The sequence below is a fragment of the Nerophis lumbriciformis genome, linkage group LG12 (assembly GCF_033978685.3).
Source record: "Nerophis lumbriciformis linkage group LG12, RoL_Nlum_v2.1, whole genome shotgun sequence".
NCBI lineage: Eukaryota > Metazoa > Chordata > Actinopteri > Syngnathiformes > Syngnathidae > Nerophis > Nerophis lumbriciformis.
Window position 1 is genome coordinate 26,210,923 of NC_084559.2, and position 20,251 is coordinate 26,231,173.

The 20,251-nt window shown below is 38.2% G+C and overlaps 1 protein-coding gene across 1 annotated transcript; it reads right to left on the minus strand.

The window, feature by feature from the left end:
• Window positions 1-495: 495 nt before the first annotated feature.
• Window positions 496-18,134, minus strand: ppp2r2aa (protein phosphatase 2, regulatory subunit B, alpha a). The gene is made up of 10 exons (XM_061986211.2): window positions 17,700-18,134; window positions 17,351-17,428; window positions 12,046-12,143; window positions 11,797-11,962; window positions 8,938-9,050; window positions 8,673-8,850; window positions 8,203-8,367; window positions 7,920-8,089; window positions 7,748-7,839; window positions 496-3,321 (listed from the first exon to the last, which is right to left on the minus strand). Exons 1-10 carry the CDS (start codon window positions 17,704-17,706, stop codon window positions 3,042-3,044), a joined length of 1,347 nt encoding a protein of 448 aa, XP_061842195.1. The 5' UTR covers window positions 17,707-18,134; the 3' UTR covers window positions 496-3,041.
• Between the last annotated feature and the right edge of the window lie 2,117 nt (window positions 18,135-20,251).

Below are 20,251 nucleotides of genomic sequence, written 5' to 3' on the forward strand. Positions count from 1 at the left end.
ATATATATATATATATATATTACGAGCGCAATTATGTCGCGTATGGGATGGGAAAATGCATTTTTAGACAATATGATTTGGTCAGGATGCCACCCGAACGCCTCCCTAGGGAGGTGTTTCGGGCACGTCCGACCGGTAGGGGGCCAAGGGGAAGACCCAGGACACATTGGGAAGACTATGTCTCCCGACTGGCTTGGGAACGCCTCGGGATCCCCCGGGAGGAGCTGGACGAAATGGCTGGGGAGAGGGAAGTCTGGACTTCCCTGCTTAGGCTGCTGCCCCCGCGACACGACTGATTTGCCTGAGCGGCTAGAAGACACCGAGAGTAACAAGCAGTAGAAAATGGATTAGAAAGGACAGATTAAAAACAATTATAATACAAAAATAAACACAATATATATTTTTTAACTCCGGCTTGCCGGCGTCCAAAATCTGGCCCGTGGGCCGTAGTTTGGGGACCTCTGGTCTACACTAGAAAAGTATATGAATTCGAAATCAAGTTTTGGAAATCTTTATTTACACCTAAACTTAAGTTAAATGACAAATACATTACTGTAAATCCCCTGGCCCCAGACTACCAACTCTCCGGCCATCTTTATTCAAGAAACCCCTTTAAAGAAAAAAAAAACATACAAATAAAAAAACAAAAGTGCATTTTAACCAATGTGAGATACAGCTTAAGATGCTACTGTAAGAATAAAAACTCCACTGATCATGTTACTGATTTCAGTCTTGTAGATAAGCACAGGCGGATAAAACAGTCATAAAAATAACGCAAAATTAAATTATATAGGCTTTCAATTAAGGCAATTTTGAATGTAGTATTGACCGGCTGCTTTCTTGAAGAACACACAGCAGCAGTTAATTCCCCTGAGAATCTCCTGTCTGGCACATTAGAAAGTTCAAGAAATGCACACGTAAGGTCTAATTCTTAAAAAAAAAAAGGCAAATGGGGATCTTTTGAAAGTTTAGGTTACAATATATCCAGTGCACCAGCAAAAACAAACCCTCCTCACCAGACCCGGAGAAAGGACCGTAAATGTTTCCTAACAAGGTTCTTTACGGTAAATAAAGTACAGATTTTGTCAGTTGGAAGTGACAGTGAACTTTCTCCTCAAAATTGTGATTTTTTTTTTGGACAATTATTGTCTGTTAGAAATGTGTCTGAGACCAAGCTGGAGAACTGGCATTAAACCACCATTGCTCTTTATACAAATCAGCAAAAGGTCAGATATGGTTGCAACTAGGTGCTGAGGGAAACAAGGTCAAACTTTGAGAGCATTTATGGTATTTCAGGATGGCCGAACATGACCCATTACTTAAGAGTGTCATCACCACATCATTCAGTAGGATTTACAGGCATTGTGAAAGTAACCTTAAAAACAGGATGAAAAGGAGGGGAGCATATAATCTACCCGTTTACTCCAGAAGACTGGCAACTTTTGACGGAGGAACCAGAATAGAATGCAAGTGGTTTCTCCATGAGCTTACAACATCCTCTATTAAGTGCCTTGTGCTTCACAAAGTCTCCCTTTATATCATTTGTAAAAATTAAAACCATCTTACACAAAATAAGTGTCAGATTAAAAAGGGAGTAAAAATGCCTTTTCCCATTTAGGCAAGAATTGGCTAAGCTTTCACAGGCAGAAAGAAGAAGAAGAAAGTCACAGTCAGCTAACTGTTAAAAATATTCTTTGGACATCCCACATCAGAAATGACATGCACAGCAATCAGACTAACTATTGCCATAATTGATACAAAAATAAATCTGCCAGTCGTTATTGATCTCTTTTAGAGATACAGTACAAGACATCTTTAAAAAAAAAATCAAAAAAAAATCAAAAGGGTAAAGCTATCAGTCTGCAACAGTTTTTTAATAGGGAAGTTGGCGGTGGCGACGCACAACTTTTGACATCACAACACAGAACAGATTTAGGCCACATTATGCCCTTTCACGCTCAGAATACCAAACTTTTTTTTCCTGAGTAGTCATGGTGGTCCACTGATGTCTGAGCAGGGCACAAATTTAAGGGATTATAATTTACAGGAGTTTTGTATTGGTTACTTTGGCATGACTCCACAATAACCCTGCTGGACATGTAAATGCTATTTAATCAAAGCCAACAGGCTTTTTTAAATCATTCCTCATCAATTGAATAATTCGCATTCATACTATCACCATTTTTTTTTTTAAAGATTCATATTTTTATATGCACTATTAAATGTCTAATTTTGGCAAGCAGCTGAGCGGGAAATGTTTTACATAAAACACGCACTTTTTGTTTTATGAAACAAACTACCAAATGGAATAATTTAAAAGCAAACAATGTATTTTCTGCATGCAAATGCATAACCAACTACCGTAACTGTTATTTTAGCATGTGATAGAAGTTGTTTTGTCTGCAGCTTCCTTACAGATAGAAATCTATGTAAACCTCTGGCAACCTACAGGGTAATGATTTAAGCAAGTATATATTGGTATGCAGCATAAAAAGGGTTGGCAGTAATGTTTACGGAACACATTTGGAGAATAAGCTTAGCAGTTAAATCCTCAAATGGCCCTATAAGCACATAAAGATTCATTATGCGTGGTGTGCGAATTTGGCAGCTTGACAAAGACTTGGGGGCAAATAAGGAGTGGTAACTACTTGGATTAGCAGTGCTTCATGCCAGTGCAAACAAGATGTCTTAAAAATTTAAAATATTTCCTGTTAAAACTAACACACGATAGCTACAAAATGCATAAACAAATCCGTAGCTACAACAAAGAAAAAAATGCCACAATGGCACCAAAAAATACATACAAAAATATGTGTTTCGGAACACATCTTCCCTTTGGTCTGGGATGTAGTGGAGTAGCAGGATGAATAAGAGTGTCAATCAGAGAGAAACTTAAGCCTCTGAATCCCAAAGTCTGCAACCAGACCTACAAAGTCTGTATGTTCTTTATTTGTATTAAACATGAAAAATCTGCTCAAGGTCTTAGAAAGAATTGACCAATAAGACAAATTTAGTTTTTTTTTTAAATGGTTCATGAACTGCTAGTCTAGTTTGTCCTGGAATATGTACAGATTATTGGTGGTGGCAACAGCAATGATATTGTCCATGGGATGCCAGGCAGTGTGGAGGATCTTCTTGTTAAAGTCCAGACTATCTACACTGATCTCATCCTTTTTGCGCTTCCCACCCGAGCTTACTTTGCAAGTTTTAAGGACGGATTGAGGTTTGCAGTTCTCCCGGGACGCCTCAAGAGTCACATCCTGCCTGTAACCTCGGTCAAACATCCTGAAGAAGTTGTTGTAGGATCCCGTCATGACAACGCTGCAAGCACACACACAAATATGGATAACGTTTGTCTATAGCCTTTTTATTAGACATTACAAATTACATGATGGTATTATGTTCACACCTCACCCCTACACTGCTTTACCCAACAATCAGTAATCATGATTTCAATACTGATAAAAATAATCTTAATTATTATTGTGGCCAAAATTGGCATCCCTATGTATAAGCCTAGATCTCATACATGAACATTATTTTTATCTATATGGACAAAAAGTGCAGTTAAAGTCTTATGGCCATCAGGTGCCATCTTTACAAATTCTTACATTGGTTTTTATTTTTGAATCTCTTATGCCCATGAAGTGGTATCTTGCACAATTTTTACATTTATTTTTATTTTTTTATACATAATAATAACCGTGATCATTTTGGTCACAATAACCGTAATTAGACATTTTTAATGCATGGATATATGCATGTACAAAACCCAAAACCAGTGAAGTTGGTATGTTGTGTAATTCGTAAATTAAAACACAATATAATGATTTGCAAATCCCTTTCAACTTTTATTCAATTGAATATACTGCAAAGACAAGATATTTGTTGGAACTGAGAAACATTTTTTTTGCAAATAATCATTAACTTAGAATTTAATGGCAGCAACACATTGCAAAAAAGTTGGCACAGGGGCATTTTTACCACTGTGTTACATGGCCTTTCCTTTTAACAACACTCTTGTTAACTTTTGGGAACTGTGGAGATCAATTTTTGAAGCTTTTCAGAAGGAATTCTTTCCCATTCTTGCTTGATGTACAGCTTTAGTTGTTCAACAGTCCGGGGTCTTCGTTGTCGTATTTTACGATTAATAATGCGACACACATTTTCAATGGGAGACAGGTCTGGAGTACGGACAGGCCAGTCTAGTACCCGCACTCTTTCATTATGAAGCCACGCTGTTGTAACACGTGGCTTGGCATTGTCTTGCTGAAATAAGCAGGGGCGTCCATGATAACGCTGCTTGGATGGCAACATATGTTGCTCCAAAACCTGTATGTACCTTTCCCATACCTTGGGCACTAATACACCCCCATACCATTACAGATGCTGGCTTTTGAACTTTGCGCCTTTAACAATCCGGATGGTTCTTTTCCTCTTTGTTCCGGAGGACATGACGTCCACAGTTTCCAAAAACTATTTGAAATGTGGACTCGTCAGACCACAGAACACTTTTATACTTTGTATCAGTCCATCTTAGATGAGCTTGGGCCCCGCGAAGCCGGCGGCGTTTCTGGGTGTTGTTGATAAATGACTTTCGCTTTGCAAATTAGAGTTTTAACTTGCACTTAAACATGTAGTGACAAACTGTAGTTACTGACAGTGGTTTTCTGAAGTGTTCCTGAGCCCATGTGGTGATGTCCTTTACACAATGATGTCGGTTTTTGATGCAGTACCGCCTGAGGGATCCAAAGTCACGGGCATTCAATGTTACGTGCAGTGATTTCTCCAGATTCTCTGAACCTTTTGATGATATTGCAGACCTTAGATGGTGAAATCCCTAGATTCCTTGAAATAGCTCATTGAGAAATGTTCTCAAACTGTTCGACAATTTGCTTACGCATTTGTTCACAAAGTAGTGACCCTTGCACCATCCTTGTTTGTGAATGACTGAGCATTTCATGGAAGCTGCTTTTATGACCAATCATGGCACCCACCTGTTCCCAATTAGTCTGTCCATCTATGGGATTTTCCAAATAAGTGTTTGATGAGCATTTCTCAACATTCTCAGTCTTTTTTGCCACTTATGCCAGCTTTTTTGAAACATGTTGCAGGCATCAAATTCCAAATGAGCTAATATTTGCAAAAAATAAAGTTTTCCAGTTCGAACGTTAAGTATCTTGTCTTTGCAGTCTATTCAATTGAATATAGGTTGAAAAGGATTTGCAAATCATTGTATTCTGTTTTTATTTACAATTTACACAACGTGCCAACTTCACTGGTTTTGGGGTTTGTATATACATACATACTGTATATAGATGTATATACATACACATATGTACATATATATATACACATACCTAAATATATATATCCATATATATGTACACATACATACATACGTAAACATACATATATACACATACAGTACATATATATTTACGCGTTAACGCATGTGATTAATAAAAAAAAATTTCACGTTACCGTAAATTAATGATGATTAATCAAAGTGTATGTTTTGACCAGCGGCGGAAAGCAGCGTGCATTGCACAGGCAGTGATCACGTCACACACCAGTTAGAGTGATGTGCTCTGCGCCCACTTTCGCAAACTGAGGTAATTAGTATTGCAGCGGCAAACTTTCTTATCATCGACGCACATCAAGATTAAAAAAGCACCTTAAAGCAAAACATGAACGTGAGGATAGAGCCAATAGCATGAAGGCTACGGTACTTAAATAGGGTTTCCAAACGTCCCTTGAAATACGGAATCATCCCGTATTTAGAAACAAAAGTATGCGTTCCCTATTGAGCTGTCAAGACGCACTTTGTCTAGTACTTTTTGTTTTAAGTAAGTGGCCAACAGAGCCGATTATTTTGTTTTCATGTTACCGGGTTGGTGTGCCCTGTAAAAGAAAAAGGTCAATCGTGACGTCACACGCCAGTTTTGCCACAGTCACCAACATGCACAGAGCAGGCATCTTGTCAGTGCAGCAGATAACTAAAGTAAGTGTATAAAAGTTCAAATAGAAGTGTTCTGCAGTCTATATTTGCAATAAGCGCAATATGTATGTGCGCGTGTTTGTTTCGTTACTGAGTGCAGTTGGTTCGAGGTCCAGCACGCGTCGTCATTCAATGAAGATATTACACAGCCCGATTGCACCGCCCGGTAGGAGAAGAGAGGTATGTCGCTTTAAACTATTAGTGCCGTGTCATTTAGTCCACTTTAATGAGCTATGAGTGTGTAGGTGGTACTTTTATTTGATGACAAATTACACAATATAGCATAAAGACAATAACCTCACTGAGAGGAGTTCTCCTTCATAAATAAAGCACAATTGAAATGTTACCTGTCATATTAGTGAAACATATATGTCACATCTCTTTTTGTCACAGTAGTTTTCAAAGTGATGAAAGTTGGAGACCTGGTCTACCAAAAAGCTGCATACTGAATTCATTCTGTTTTAAGTTAAGCAGGACAGACCCCTGTTAAAGAAATATGTTTTTTTATTAAGTTACCGTAAGCAGGAAATATTTCTATTTAAGACGAAGAAAAACTAAAACGTGCACTTCTTAATGTACTTATTGTCACCAAGTTTTGAGCAAATCAATGACTTGCAGTTCAGTAGAACATTTGGAAAACGTTCTTACATGACATTTTGACTATAAAATTGCATTTGTGTTTGCATTTAGAGGAGAGGAGCAACACTTCCATGTTGAGATAGCAGTTTCATGCATTAATAACACAACATGTGGATTGTTACAATCATGCTTTGATTGTCAAAGATGTTAGGTGATATTTTTTCTACATGTTTAAATGTTTCTGATATTCTGTAATTTACATGTTGTACAAGTTAGTAATAGTAGTTTATTTTGGACATGTTAAAAGCAAAGCAAAATAAAAAACAATGGAAAAAAGGGATTAATCTTGATAACATTACAGTAAGGTACATAAATAGTAACAAATATTTCACAATGTAAGCACATACTAAATTAAAACAATACATAATGGTTAGGTTTTTTTTCATATCCAAAGAGTGTTAGTTACTCCCACCCCTTATTTTGTAAATCAAATACCGAGCTTTGTTATCATTATTATATACAATGAAAAATGTACCTGTCTTAATAAAATATATTATCAATAATCTTTTACCAACTTTACACTTTTTTATATGTAATTTGTACTGTTAGTAGTTCCATATAATCTTTAAATTTCAATAGTTTTGAATGTAAGAAAAATGTATTTGTGTGATCCCTATATACTGCCTTATGAATGACCCTTATTGCTTTCTTCTGCAGGGTGATGAGTGGATATAGTGTGCTTATGTAATTTCTGTGCCAAACTTATTCTTAAGGGCATTCATATCTCTGCATGACAATGTTTTAACCTTCTCTACCTATTCATTAATAAAACATAATATTCAGCCTGTTAAGCATTGTGCAATTGCGAACTATCAGGTTATAAAAGAATATATATCATAGCAATGTAATATTGATTTAGGGCTATATAAATAAACATTGATTGATTGATTGATATTGTGTAGTGAAATGTAATTACCCAATGTGGGCTGCAGAGGGCAGTGGCAGGCATGCCTGAAGTATTAAACCTAGTCTCAGTGGTGGGGAAGAAGACATATGCATATCTACCTAAAGCAGTTGCATAATTTATGGCTGCTAATGTCTGGGAAACATACAAAATTCAGGAAGGGGAAAAAGCAACATTCTTGAGAAGAGAAATATTATCCTCACCTGTCATTTCCATTCCAACAGCACTCAAATTTGTCGAAGATGCAATCGTTCTCATAAAGTGAACACAGCTTGCTCCTGAGATATTCATGCACCTGTTTGAAGACAACAATGACCATTGCAGACGTGCAAGATACAGTATGTAAACATTCGAGCTTTGCAAGTGTTACCAGACCTGGTAAGTCTCAACTGGACGAGTCTCCATATTGAGGTCCCAGATTTTGACAGACAAGTAGTCGCGGGTCATCATGTATCGTCCGCTGTGGCTGAACTTCACATCGGAGATGGATGAAGTGATTTCGGAGAAAAAGGAACGATTGTTTGGATCCTCTGGCTCTTCAAATACTTTGAAAGAAAAACAATGTAATTTAAGTCTAGTACAAAGTATGACACAAAACATAGATAACACTTAAGACCATTTAGAATCTAAATTTAGATCTTCAATAATCCCTCCTTACATTTGGCATAGTTGTCACACAGTGCTGATGCCCTCATGTCGCACAGTCGTATGGTTCCTTTACTGCTACTGTACACAAACGTGTTGCACTGGTTCGGATGAAACTCTGCTGCTGTGATCACCTCAGTCAATTCTTCCATGTTAGCTGGCTTAATGTCAACAATATCTGGGGAGAGCCAGTTCAGGTCCAATAGCAAGAATACAACATCAAATTAAAGCAGAAACTGAATGGGCATTTTCTATGTTCACTTTGGCATCAATTCATGAAGATAGAGAATATATGGTGGAAATTCGGAATAAATTCAATTAAATGAGTCATCATTTGACATATTTTAGACATTTCCCTCTTCACAGTCGCTCCAACCTCCGCCCTCTCCCACAGTGGAAAGGATGTCATCAATTATTGGCATCAAAAGGTCATCAGTTTCCACAACTCATGACATCTGCAAGAAGCTAGAAGAGAAAGGATACTAAAGCTGCGATCATTGATCTCCAAGTGCCACAAGTTGATGCGAAGGTCATCTGCGGACAGGTAGGTTTCACAGTCACTGTTGACCGAGATGGAGTTGATGTGGTAAGTATGAGCGTTGGCAAACACTCTACGGGGGCTGGCCTCTACCATCAGGTCCATGGGCATGAGTACCGGCACCTAAGGGACAGGCCCAGTTACATTAGCTCAATGGAATCTTTTCTTTTTAGAAGCTGAAGAACAAATGTGACAAACAGAATGCCCCACCCGTAGTGATGTAACCGTGTTTGGATCTCTGTATCGACCATCATCTTCCTTCAAATTGTAACCTTCAGGTCTCTTGTCTCGTTCGCTAATTTTCCACAGCTTGATGGTTTTATCTACGAAGAAGAGTTGAAAAGCAAAAACAAATGACACAAAATCAACTATTATGACAAATCTATGGATGATCAATGCAGACAAAGGTTTTCCCAAGCCAGTGTATGTAGATGGCTCACCAAAAAAAAATACATGAATGACCAACATTACTGGTGGCAATGTTCAAATTCATCATTGAGGTCAGGCATTTATTATGGTCACCTAACTATTGAGGGTGCATTAAAAAAAAAAAGATTCAAAGCAGAATCGCAACTCCTATTCATCCCGATTCTAAATTGATTCATCCATCATAATTTTCAAAAATCGATTACATTTTTTTTTTTGGTTGTATAAATTGTATTACTTTCTTTATAAGAATCTATTATCAAATTTTCAAACATACATTATTTTTAGGCAATCTCCATGCAACTAGAGGGAGTTTTCTAACCTGTAACCTATTTTGAAAATGTTTCGTTACAATTATTATACCAAATAATACATTGCGAAAATCGGTTTGATTCGAGACTCGTGTTGAATTGAAAATCGATTCTGAATCAAATCGTTAGGGGCCCAAAGATTCACTCCACTATTATCATTTTATTATCATTATCTTATTATAAACCAGTGTGCTAAAACTCTGCACAAGTACTGCAGCAAAAGTAGAATTCTGATGCGTTGGGCTACGTAGAGCACTCCAAAAAAATGTGTTTCTCAGCTGTGAGCCATATGGGCCGCAGTGGCACTCCATTGTAATACTTTATTCCACCACTTGTGGCAGTAATGACAATATTAAACAAAAGAAGTCTGGAGCTCGAGCAAAAATTATGACTTAAATCGTGAAGTAATATTTTCATTTGCACTTTAACAGGGCTGTTTGCAACATTTACACATATGCTTAAAGGGTGAAAAGTTTTCAAAGTATTTTACACACTATATCCCACCCTCTTATGGCTTCTTGTACGCAATGACGTAATTACGGACGTACCATATGCACGTGTATTAGCTTTAGGTGTTGTTAGCTAATAATAGCAATTTGGATAGCTAGCGTTAGCGGTCATTGAATGTATATTCTATCAGAACAACAAAATGACTGCAAATTGTTGGTTGCTTCTCTTGGACTGCTTCTGTATCTGTGCACGTGCTGCCCGTGCGCACGTGTTGACGTGACCGCCGTAAACACCAATCTTTTTATTTGGGCCGTTAAAATGTTCAATTACATAAACTTTGTAATTGTGAAAAATATAGACAAGTGTCAAACAAATGTGTTCTGTTAAACCACTAATGGTAACATAAGCTAGTCGGTGGTGTTCTTGTTATATTTTTTGATTTGAAAATTGTTACTTAGACTTCCTTTATGGCCATTCAAATCTGAACTTCACAGTACAAAACTGTAAGGAAATAGCAAACCGCACCTTTACCGTATTTTCCGCACTATTAGCCGCACCTAAAAACCACAAATTTACTCAAAAGCTGACAGTGCGGCTTTTAACCCGGTGCGCTTTATATATGGATTAATATTACGATTCATTTTCATAAAGTTTCGATCTCGCAACTTCTGTAAACAGCCGCCATCTTTTTTCCCGGTAGAACAGGAAGCGCTTCTTCTTCTATGCAAGCAACCGCCAAGGTAAGCACCCGCCCCCATAGAACAGGAAGCGCTTCTTCTTCTACTGTAAGCAACCACCCGCCCGCGTAGAAGAAGAAAAAGCGCGCGGATATACCGTACGTTTCATTTCCTTTGTGTGTTTACATCTGTAAAGACCACAAAATGGCTCCTACTAAGCGTCAGGGGTCCGGTTCATGAAAAGACGCAATCTCTCCATCCGCACACGGATTACTATTTCACAGCAACTGATATTCCTGTGAACCGCACTGTGGATACAACGGGAGCACGTACGGTGAATATTCGCACCACAGGGAATGAGAAGTCATCCTTCACTGTGGTTCTAGCTTGCCATGCTAATGGCCAGAAACTTCCACCCATGGTGATATTCAAAAGGAAGACCTTGCCAAAAGAGACCTTTCCAGCCGGCGTCATCATAAAAGCTAACTCGAAGGGATGGATGAAGAAAAGATGAGCGAGTGGTTAAGGTAAGTTTAAGTTTACGCGAAGAGGCCGGGTGGCTTTTTTCACGCAGCTCTGTCCATGTTGATATACGTATGTTTGTGATTGCACATTTGCGTACATTTTGGGAGTGAACAGAGTTGTTAGAACGCTGGTTTTTAATATATTATTAAAGTTTGACTGACCTATCTGACTGTTTTTTTGACATTCCTTTAGCGCAGTTAGATGCGGCTTACAACACCGGGCGGCTTATAGGTGGACAAAGTTTTGAAATATGCCGTTCATTGAAGGCGCGGCTTTTAACCCAGGGCGCCTTATGGTGCGGAAAATACGGTAATTTTAGTGACAGTTTGGTTGAGAAACATTCATTCTTAATTTTGTTTATCTTAGTACAACATAATTGAATGTACATTTATTTTTCGTCAGTTATTTATGAGTCCCCTCTTATGTAGTATATTTGGTTATTACTTGTCAGCTTTAAATTGATAATCTATGTGATTAACTAATATTATTTGACAAGGTTGTAAACAATAAGTAGGTAACAGAGTAAAGCTACTAATTCAGTGTTAATACTTGAGTGGACCTTGGGCTCCTCTGTCATGAAAAGGTTGTGCCCTGATGTCAATAAGGTTAAGAATTCCTGGTCTACACCACACAACCCTAGAGCACAGTATTACCTCAGGATCAAACACAAGTGAGTTTACCGTTTGTGGATAAAAGGAAATTGGCAGCATTATTCTGGGGCAACCATCGAATCTTGTTGATCTTCTCCTCAATCTCAAGGCTCTTCAGGTAGTCAAACTCCGGCTCATGGCTTTGAAATGTGCTGTAAACATTGTATTCTCCACGGCATTGCGGCTGATTCTTACTCTAAGTAACCAAAAAACAAAGACCATGTCAGGTCCATCAAACTGGCACTGAAATTATGATGCGTCTTTATGAACCAAACGTACCTCTGGCTCCTGTTGAAAGATGACAACACGACCTCCTTTGTCTCCAGTTGCTAGCAGCTCCCCAGAGTGGTTGAACTCAACAGTTGATATGATATCCGCTGCCAATGAGGTACTGTCATTAGGATTTTCATTAAAATATTGCTTTAAATGCATACTATGTCCAAGGTAACATTCAACCATAATGTCAAAGTTCAGTTACACCTGTTTTTTTTGTCAGTCAATGAGCCGTGAAAACAGTGTCAAGCATGGTGAAAACACAACAGACCAGTGACGCAAAACTGTATGTACACACACTACATGGCCCAAGTGCTAGGGTCCGGGAACATTAAGCAGGGAAAACTAACAATTGGCACCTTGAACAGCATTCACATTAAATCCTACATTATAACACTGAATCCCTGTTTACTGCCTGGCACTATTGTAAGTGAGTGTTATCCTCAGTACAAGCTCAAACTAACACAGAAGACCAGACTATATAGTTATGCAGTACTATATTATAGTGGTTTAGTGAAACTTCCAAATTGTTCTAATGTTTTATATTAGATTGAAGAAAAATGACTGAAAATACTAAAGTTTATGTCTCAAAAACAAAAGGGTGCAAAAGGTACCGAGGTTGCCTAGTGAAGATGAAGTGTTCTTGAAATCTTTTAAATAGCCTAATAGTACTCTATTCAAAAGTAAAAATAACCTAAGATGATGTGGCTTGGTCATCAGATAATCAAATCCCAGATACAGTATTTTCTTAATGAGATTTTCTGTTATGTGCGAATGTGACCGTTGTGATAAACCTGTACTTACAATGATTTAACAGTCATTACCATGTTTATTTGCAAAGTTTGTAAATTTGCAGTAGCTTGCAATACATCCACAAAACAAAAATTTTTTTTTTACAAAAGGGTCACTATTTTAACTGACCATTTTTGCAATTTAAAAATCAATGTAACGTACAAAAAAAGCCGAAAAATGTTATTTCTAAGAGTCACTAGTGCAGTATATACTAGTAAAAGTACATATTTTCATCAACACAAAAGGGGGCTGCAATGTTAGTGTGCAAATGCACGAAATAATTTGTTGAAAGGACTAATTTGTACAATCCCTGGAGACTCTGCATGGTAGGGGCGTCCTCCTCCCTGAGCCAAGCTTGCACCTGACCTGGCATTATTTAGATTCAAGAACCCAGTGTTTCCCATTCATTCATTCATTTGTGGTGGGCCGCTATCATATTTGTCTTTGAAATTACATTTTCTTTATTAGCCCATTTCATTACAAATTACATGACATCACACTTTTTTGCTTTATTGAAATTTGTTTAAGAACAATATTGTTTATTTTATGTACTTATAGGTTCCACACCGCTGTTGTTCTTTTTAGAATGCAAAATAGTTAACTATTGTTTTTTATGAGCATATTTATGAGCACAGTATTGTTTGTTTTGATATACTGGGAGGCTATACACGCACAGGTGAAACGCAAAAAAATAGAACATGCAAAGGTTTGTTAAATCCAATATTTAGAATTAAAAGCTAATATATGACATTGGCTCATAAATTGCAACTCAAGATATTTCAAAGCCTTCTTTTGATATAATTTTGATGACTATGGCTTACAGCTTATGAAAACCTCGAATTGAAAATCTCTGAAAAAAATTGTGTTTTAAAAAACTGTCAACCATGATTATCAAAATTATAACAAATAAAGGCTTGACATATCTCGTTTTCCATGTAATGAGTTTATATCACATTTTAAGTTGAATTGCTGACATGAATCAACTTGTGCACGATATTCAATTATTTTTAGTTTCACCTCTATGGCTATACCTACAGCCTCCTCTCTTCCTGTTTTTAAATCTCTCTTAAAAACATACTTTTATTCCATGGCTTTTAACACTGAGTGATATCCATCCTGCAATGGCGCCCCATAATACACCTGCTGTGATCCTGTTTTTATGTTTTTATTAATTTCTATTTTAATTATTTATTTTTTATCGTGTTCTGTTTGTGTTGTGTTGTGTTTGCTCGGTACTCGTTTTATCTTTTAACCTGCTCATTGTACAGCACTTTGGCTACCCCTGTGGTAAATTTTAAATGTGCTCTATAAATAAAGTTGATTTGATTTGATTTGATTTGATAGTGTAATTTAAACTCAGTGCAAAAAGTTGTTGAAGCTCTGTGTTTATTAATAATTGACAGTTAAAACAGTTTTTAATTAAGTTTTTAATTTAAAAGTACACTGGTCTTTTTTGATTGTGGTCCTTAAAAAGTATAAAAAATCGTGGCATTTACAGCTATCAGTATCGACTTTGAAAATTCTACAGTAGGTAAGGTTGCATTTTTGCCTCATCCTTCACTTTAAGGTGAGTAAAGAATGTGTGAAGAATGCACTATGCACTAAAAGTCTGATATAGAAAGAGATACAGTATTATCAGCTCACAGATACCTGGTGGTTGTTTAAACACGCTGCTAATAAGTCCCAATACTTAATACACACACAGGCTTCTCACAAAAATGAGGCAAAAATACAACCTTACCTACTGTAATATTGTGACAACCCTAAATACGAGACTGTATGGAAGTTGAATACAGAACAGGATGCAGCCACAATGACCTTTACTGCTTTCTCTTATCCGGAAATAATCACATTATTTCACACAGCTGGAAGTCTTTAATTCTGGGGAAAACAACTGGCAGACTCAAAGTCACAAGAGAATCACAAGCGACGGCTCTGTGACTCAACAGTTGTCAGGCAGCTCACAATAAACACATTAAAACAGCTGTACGGAGTGGTACACGGACGTAGGGAGAAGTACAGAGCGCCAATAAACCTTACAGGCACTGCCTTTGCGTGCCGGCCCAATCACATAATATCTACGGCTTTTCACACACACACAAGTGAATGCATAGCATACCTGGTCAACAGCCATACAGGTCACACTGAGGGTGGCCGTATAAACAACTTTAACACTGTTACAAATGTGTGCCACACTGTGGACCCAAACCAAACAAGAATGACAGACACATTTCGGGAGAACATCCGCACCGTAACAGAACATAAACACAACAGAACAAATACCCAGAACCCCTTGCAGCACTAACTCTTCCGGGACGCTACAATATACACCCCCGCCCCTCCCCAACCCCGCCCACCTCAACCTCCTCATGCTCTCTCAGGGAGAGCATGTCCCAAATTCCAAGCTGCTGTTTTGAGACTTGTTAAAAAAAATAATGCACTTTGTGACTTCAATAATAAATATGGCAGTGCCATGTTGGCATTTTTTTTTCCATAACTTGAGTTGATTTATTTTGGTAAACCTTGTTACATTGTTTAATGCATCCACCAGGCATCACAACAAAATTAGGCATAATAATGTGTTAATTCCACGACTGTATATATCGGTATCGGTTGATATTGAAATCGGTAATTAAGAGTTGGACAATATCGGAATATCGGCAAAAAAGCCATTATCGGACATCTCTATCTTTAACCCTTGTTTAGCGCGGTTCTGAAAGTTTCCGTGTAGTGACGTTTGTGGTGTTATTGCAAAGCTACACCAATTTGCGTTTGTTACATTAATTCAGGGGTAGGGAACCTATGCCTCTAGAGCCAGATGTGGCTCTTTTGATGACTGCATCCGGCTAACAGATAAATCTTGGCTGAGATTGCTTAACACGATAAGTAATGAATAATTCCGCTGGTAATCAGTGTTAAAAATAACGTTCAGAAATATAAAACATTCTCTTACATTTTAATCCATCCATCCGTTTTCTACCGCACCTGTTCAAGAAGTCGCATTAATGGTAAGAAGTGTTTTATTTATTATTGGTTAGCTTCAGAATAACAACGTTATTCAAACGAATAAGAGACTTATTATACTCAAAAGATGTTGGTCTTACTTAAAAATGCACGCATTTAGTTGTATTCAGTGTTAAAAAATATTATATGGCTCACACGGAAATACATTTTAAAATATTTGGCTTTCATGGCTCTCTCAGCCAAAAAGGTTCCCGGCCCCTGCATTAACCTAAACCCCCCCAAAATAATACAATTGAAATTTGAGTAGGAATACTGCAAGAGGAAACTGGTTTCCAATTGAATAGTTTGCGTGTTCATCCTACATCTAACACAGTCAGATTAGGCGTTGCCTGTGTTTGAAAAAGTTAATGCAATAATATGTAGGGATGTCCGATAATATCGGACTGCCGATATTATCGGCCGATAAATGCTTTACAATGTAATATCGGAAATTAATGGTATCGGTTTCAAAAAGTAAAAGTTATGATTTTTTTTAAACGCCGCTGTGTACACGGACGTAGGGAGAAGTACAGAGCGCCAATAAACCTTAAAGGCACTGCCTTTGCGTGCCGGCACAATCACATAATATCTACGGCTTTTCACACACACAAGTGAATGCAACAGCCATACAGGTCACACTGAGGGTGGCCATATAAACAACTTTAACGCTGTTACAAATATGCGCCACACTGTGAACCCACACCAAACAAGAATGACAAACATTTCGGGAGAACATCCGCACCGTAACACAACATAAACACAACAGAACAAATACCCAGAACCCCTTGCAGCACTAACTCTTCCGGGACGCTACAATATAAATGGTAAACGGTAAATGGGTTGTACTTGTATAGCGCTTTTCTACCTTTTTAAGGAACTCAAAGCGCTTTGACACTATTTCCACATTCACCCATTCACACACACACACATTCACACACTGATGGCGGGAGCTGCCATGCACGGCGCTAACCAGACCCATCAGGAGCAAGGGTGAAGTGTCTTGCTCAAGGACACAACGGACGTGACTAGGATGGTAGAAGGCGGGGATTGAACCAGTAACCCTCAGATTGCTGGCACGGCCACTCTCACAACTTCGCCACGCCGTCCCCAGGATATACACCCCCACCCCTCCCCAACCCCGCCCACCTCAACCTCCTCATGCTCTCTCAGGGAGAGCATGTACCAAATTCCAAGCTGCTGTTTTGAGGCATGTTAAAAAAAATTATGCACTTTGTGACTTCAATAATAAATATGGCAGTGCCATGTTGGCATTTTTTTCCATAACTTGAGTGGATTTATTTTGGAAAACCTTGTTACATTGTTTAATGCATCCAGCAGGGCATCACAACAAAATGAGGCATAATAATGTGTTAATTCCACGACTGTATATATCGGTATCGGTTGATATCGGAATCGGTAATTAAGAGTTGGACAATATCGGTAAAAAAGCCTTTGTCGGACATATCTAATAATATGTTTTCAATGCATACACATGAGCGATCACCCCTGCACTCACCTTCGGAGATGTCGTCATCTATCGCTCCTTTGACTTGGGAGAAGCACCACTGCACATCACCGCTCTCACCACCGACCCCTACAGGAGAAATAAACCCCCATGTCACTACACCACAACCAGAAGTTACTTTAGCCCGAGCTTTATTTTGCGAACGACGGAAATTAACTTCCACTCTTTCACTTTTGTCATAGCACTCCCTACGCCAGCCTCTGGGACTAACATAGCATGCTAGCTAGCATATGCTAGGTTAGAGGGAGAAAAAAAACAGACTACATAAAACGTGTTTTTCTTTTTTTCTTGACTCACTCCAGCGACTACCATAGTTTTGTTTTGTGTTTCAAAGTATTACCTGCCATTGTGAGCGCACTCAATGAGAAAAAGGGGTTTCTCCGAAGCGGGTTCGGGCCCTGGTTTGGAGAGCGGTGTTGACCCTGTTCGGCTGCTCGGTTCTGGGCGATGAAGATGTGGAGGAATGGAGCGGAGAGTGCGGTCGAAAGGAAGAAAACACACGCACGCCCGTGGCCCAGCTCTTTTCAAAAAGGTCAAAATCCCCCCTGCTCACCAACAAAATGTTAGCAGCAGTACTCTGCACAGGTGCTTGGACTTCGCACTCTACTTTAAGAATTCCCTCGTCTCTGCCTCTCCCCACATTACACTTTCAAAATGGCGCAACGCGGGTGGCGTTGACAAGCGTTGCAGGAGTCGCACCGGGAGAGAAGGGCGAGGGTGCGCCAAAGAATTCATCCGTTTCATACAACGAATAGTTTATCAGTGTTTATGAGTACACTATTTTACAAGAAAACGTGACCATTTCAATTACAGTGTGATTGTTTTTTTTAAAATGAAAAGTGATTACTTTCCTTAAAAAAAACAACCGGAAACGCCTAACACCGCTCCTGTGTATTGGGCTGGTGAATAAAATCAAACGCAACAACACAAAGATGCTTTTTTTCCGCGAACTCCCGCCCTTGTGGATTGGCAATGTAACTCAAATCAAACGCAACAATACTCAGATGTTTTTCCCCATCAAAACATGAGTTGTGCAATACAACTTTTAATCAATTTTTACATGAAAATACCGCCATCATCAAAAGCAGATGAACAGAACACATTCATATTATTGAATACTTTGTAAGTCAATTACAATTCTAAATAGTTCTGCAGCTAAACATCTGTTACATAAAACATGTTATCAATAGGTATTAGGCAAGATTAGTGCATTGATGCTGATAATGGGAATTATAAGTCTAAGAGACCTTGAACATTAACCTGACCTACAATTGCTTTGTCTGGTCTTGTAGGGCAGTGGTCCCCAACCACCGGGCCGACAAGAAATAAAAAAAATATTATTTATTATTTTTATTAAATCAACATAAAAAACACAAGATACACTTACAATTAGTGCACCAACCCAAAAAACCTCCCTCCCCCATTTACACTCATACGCACAAAAGGGTTGTTTCATTCTGTTATTAATATTTCTGGTTCCTACATTATACATCAATATAGATCAATACAGTCTGCAGGGATACAGTCCGTAAGCACACATGATTGTATTTCTTTATGACAAAAAAAAACAAAACATATCCCCCCCCCCCCCCAAATTTTCAAGCGTTGACCGGTCCGCAGTTACAAAAAGGTTGGGGACGACTGTTGTAGGGTGTCCAAAGTGCAGCTGGGGCCAATTGTGGCCTATGGTTTGTTTCTATAGAGTGCTGCAATGCAAAAAAGGATGAAATGTTGACACCAATACATCATTCACACAAAGCTTTGTCTTTATATACAGTTATAACTTTTGAAGACGTATACATAATTAACAAAAAGCTTTTGATTTTGCAGTATGTGGCCCTGAAAACTTTCAGACACCCCTGATCCAAGCAGTCAATGCAGTCAGTTAACATACATTTTGCAAAATAATTACAAACATTTACAGACATCTACTGGCATCACTGTGATCACTTTGCACTGTAGCACACGTTCTAGAATGCACATCAGAAACAAAATTAAATGATCCATTGTAATGTTGCTCTTTTTACCTGCAACACCGTGTTAATTCATTCTAAATGTTAATATAGAGACAATGCTTAGACATTTGTGCTATATGTCAGAGCATGAGCTAAATAGGGAATAAAATAACACTGAAATTACTGTTCTGTAGACTGTATATGAATCTTAGTGTTTTCAATTTAAACAAGAAGCTCCAAGTCCACGCACAGGTTTAATCTCTCACTGTCTTCACTTTCCCACCATGTAATAAGTAGTCCATCGGGCGAGAAGCAGGGCGCCAAAGAGCACGGTGTAGCTGAATAGGACAAATTTGAGTATTTCCCTGAATGTTCGCAGGAAGCGGATAAACAAAGGCTCTGAATCCAGATGCACCTGCTGGGTCTTGTGCCTGGGAGCAGCAAAAGTCAGGTGTCCCATGTCCCCACCTCGTCCCATTCTGCAAACATACACTTGGGCCAGACCATAACATTCACTGTTATGCCACACAATAATTGCCTTAAAATTACTTCATGCATACTTCAAACATTCTCATAGATACATTTTTTTTACATTTTAACACATATGGACTTTAGTTGTAAAATAATAACTTATATATACTGTATACATTCAAACCAATGTAACTGTGATGTTGACAGCTGCTAAATAATTTATCTGCAAGTTGTGCTAAAAGGTTTCCGTATTGATCTTTATTCCACAAACATTGCCTCTTCAGTCATCAGTTAAGCTCTTAAAATGCTCACTTAGATAAGATCATACAGTACAAATATGTACATTAACATGACATTTTTGAATAAGTAATTTTTGGAAAAGTTAGATTTTAATACGCTTACATAGCAAATGGAATAAATAAATAGATATGAAAAAATAAGATACTTTGAATAATAGTTATGTCTT

What these genes read in the sequence shown, in the direction of transcription:
- ppp2r2aa (XM_061986211.2), bottom strand. An exon ending in ACACGGTTACATCACTACGG is followed by an intron (nt 8,851 to 8,937) that starts GTGGGGCATTCT and finishes CCTGTCCCTTAG; the next exon opens with GTGCCGGTACTCATGCCCAT. An exon ending in TGTTGGAATGGAAATGACAG is followed by an intron (nt 3,322 to 7,747) that starts GTGAGGATAATA and finishes GTGTGCTTGCAG; the next exon opens with CGTTGTCATGACGGGATCCT.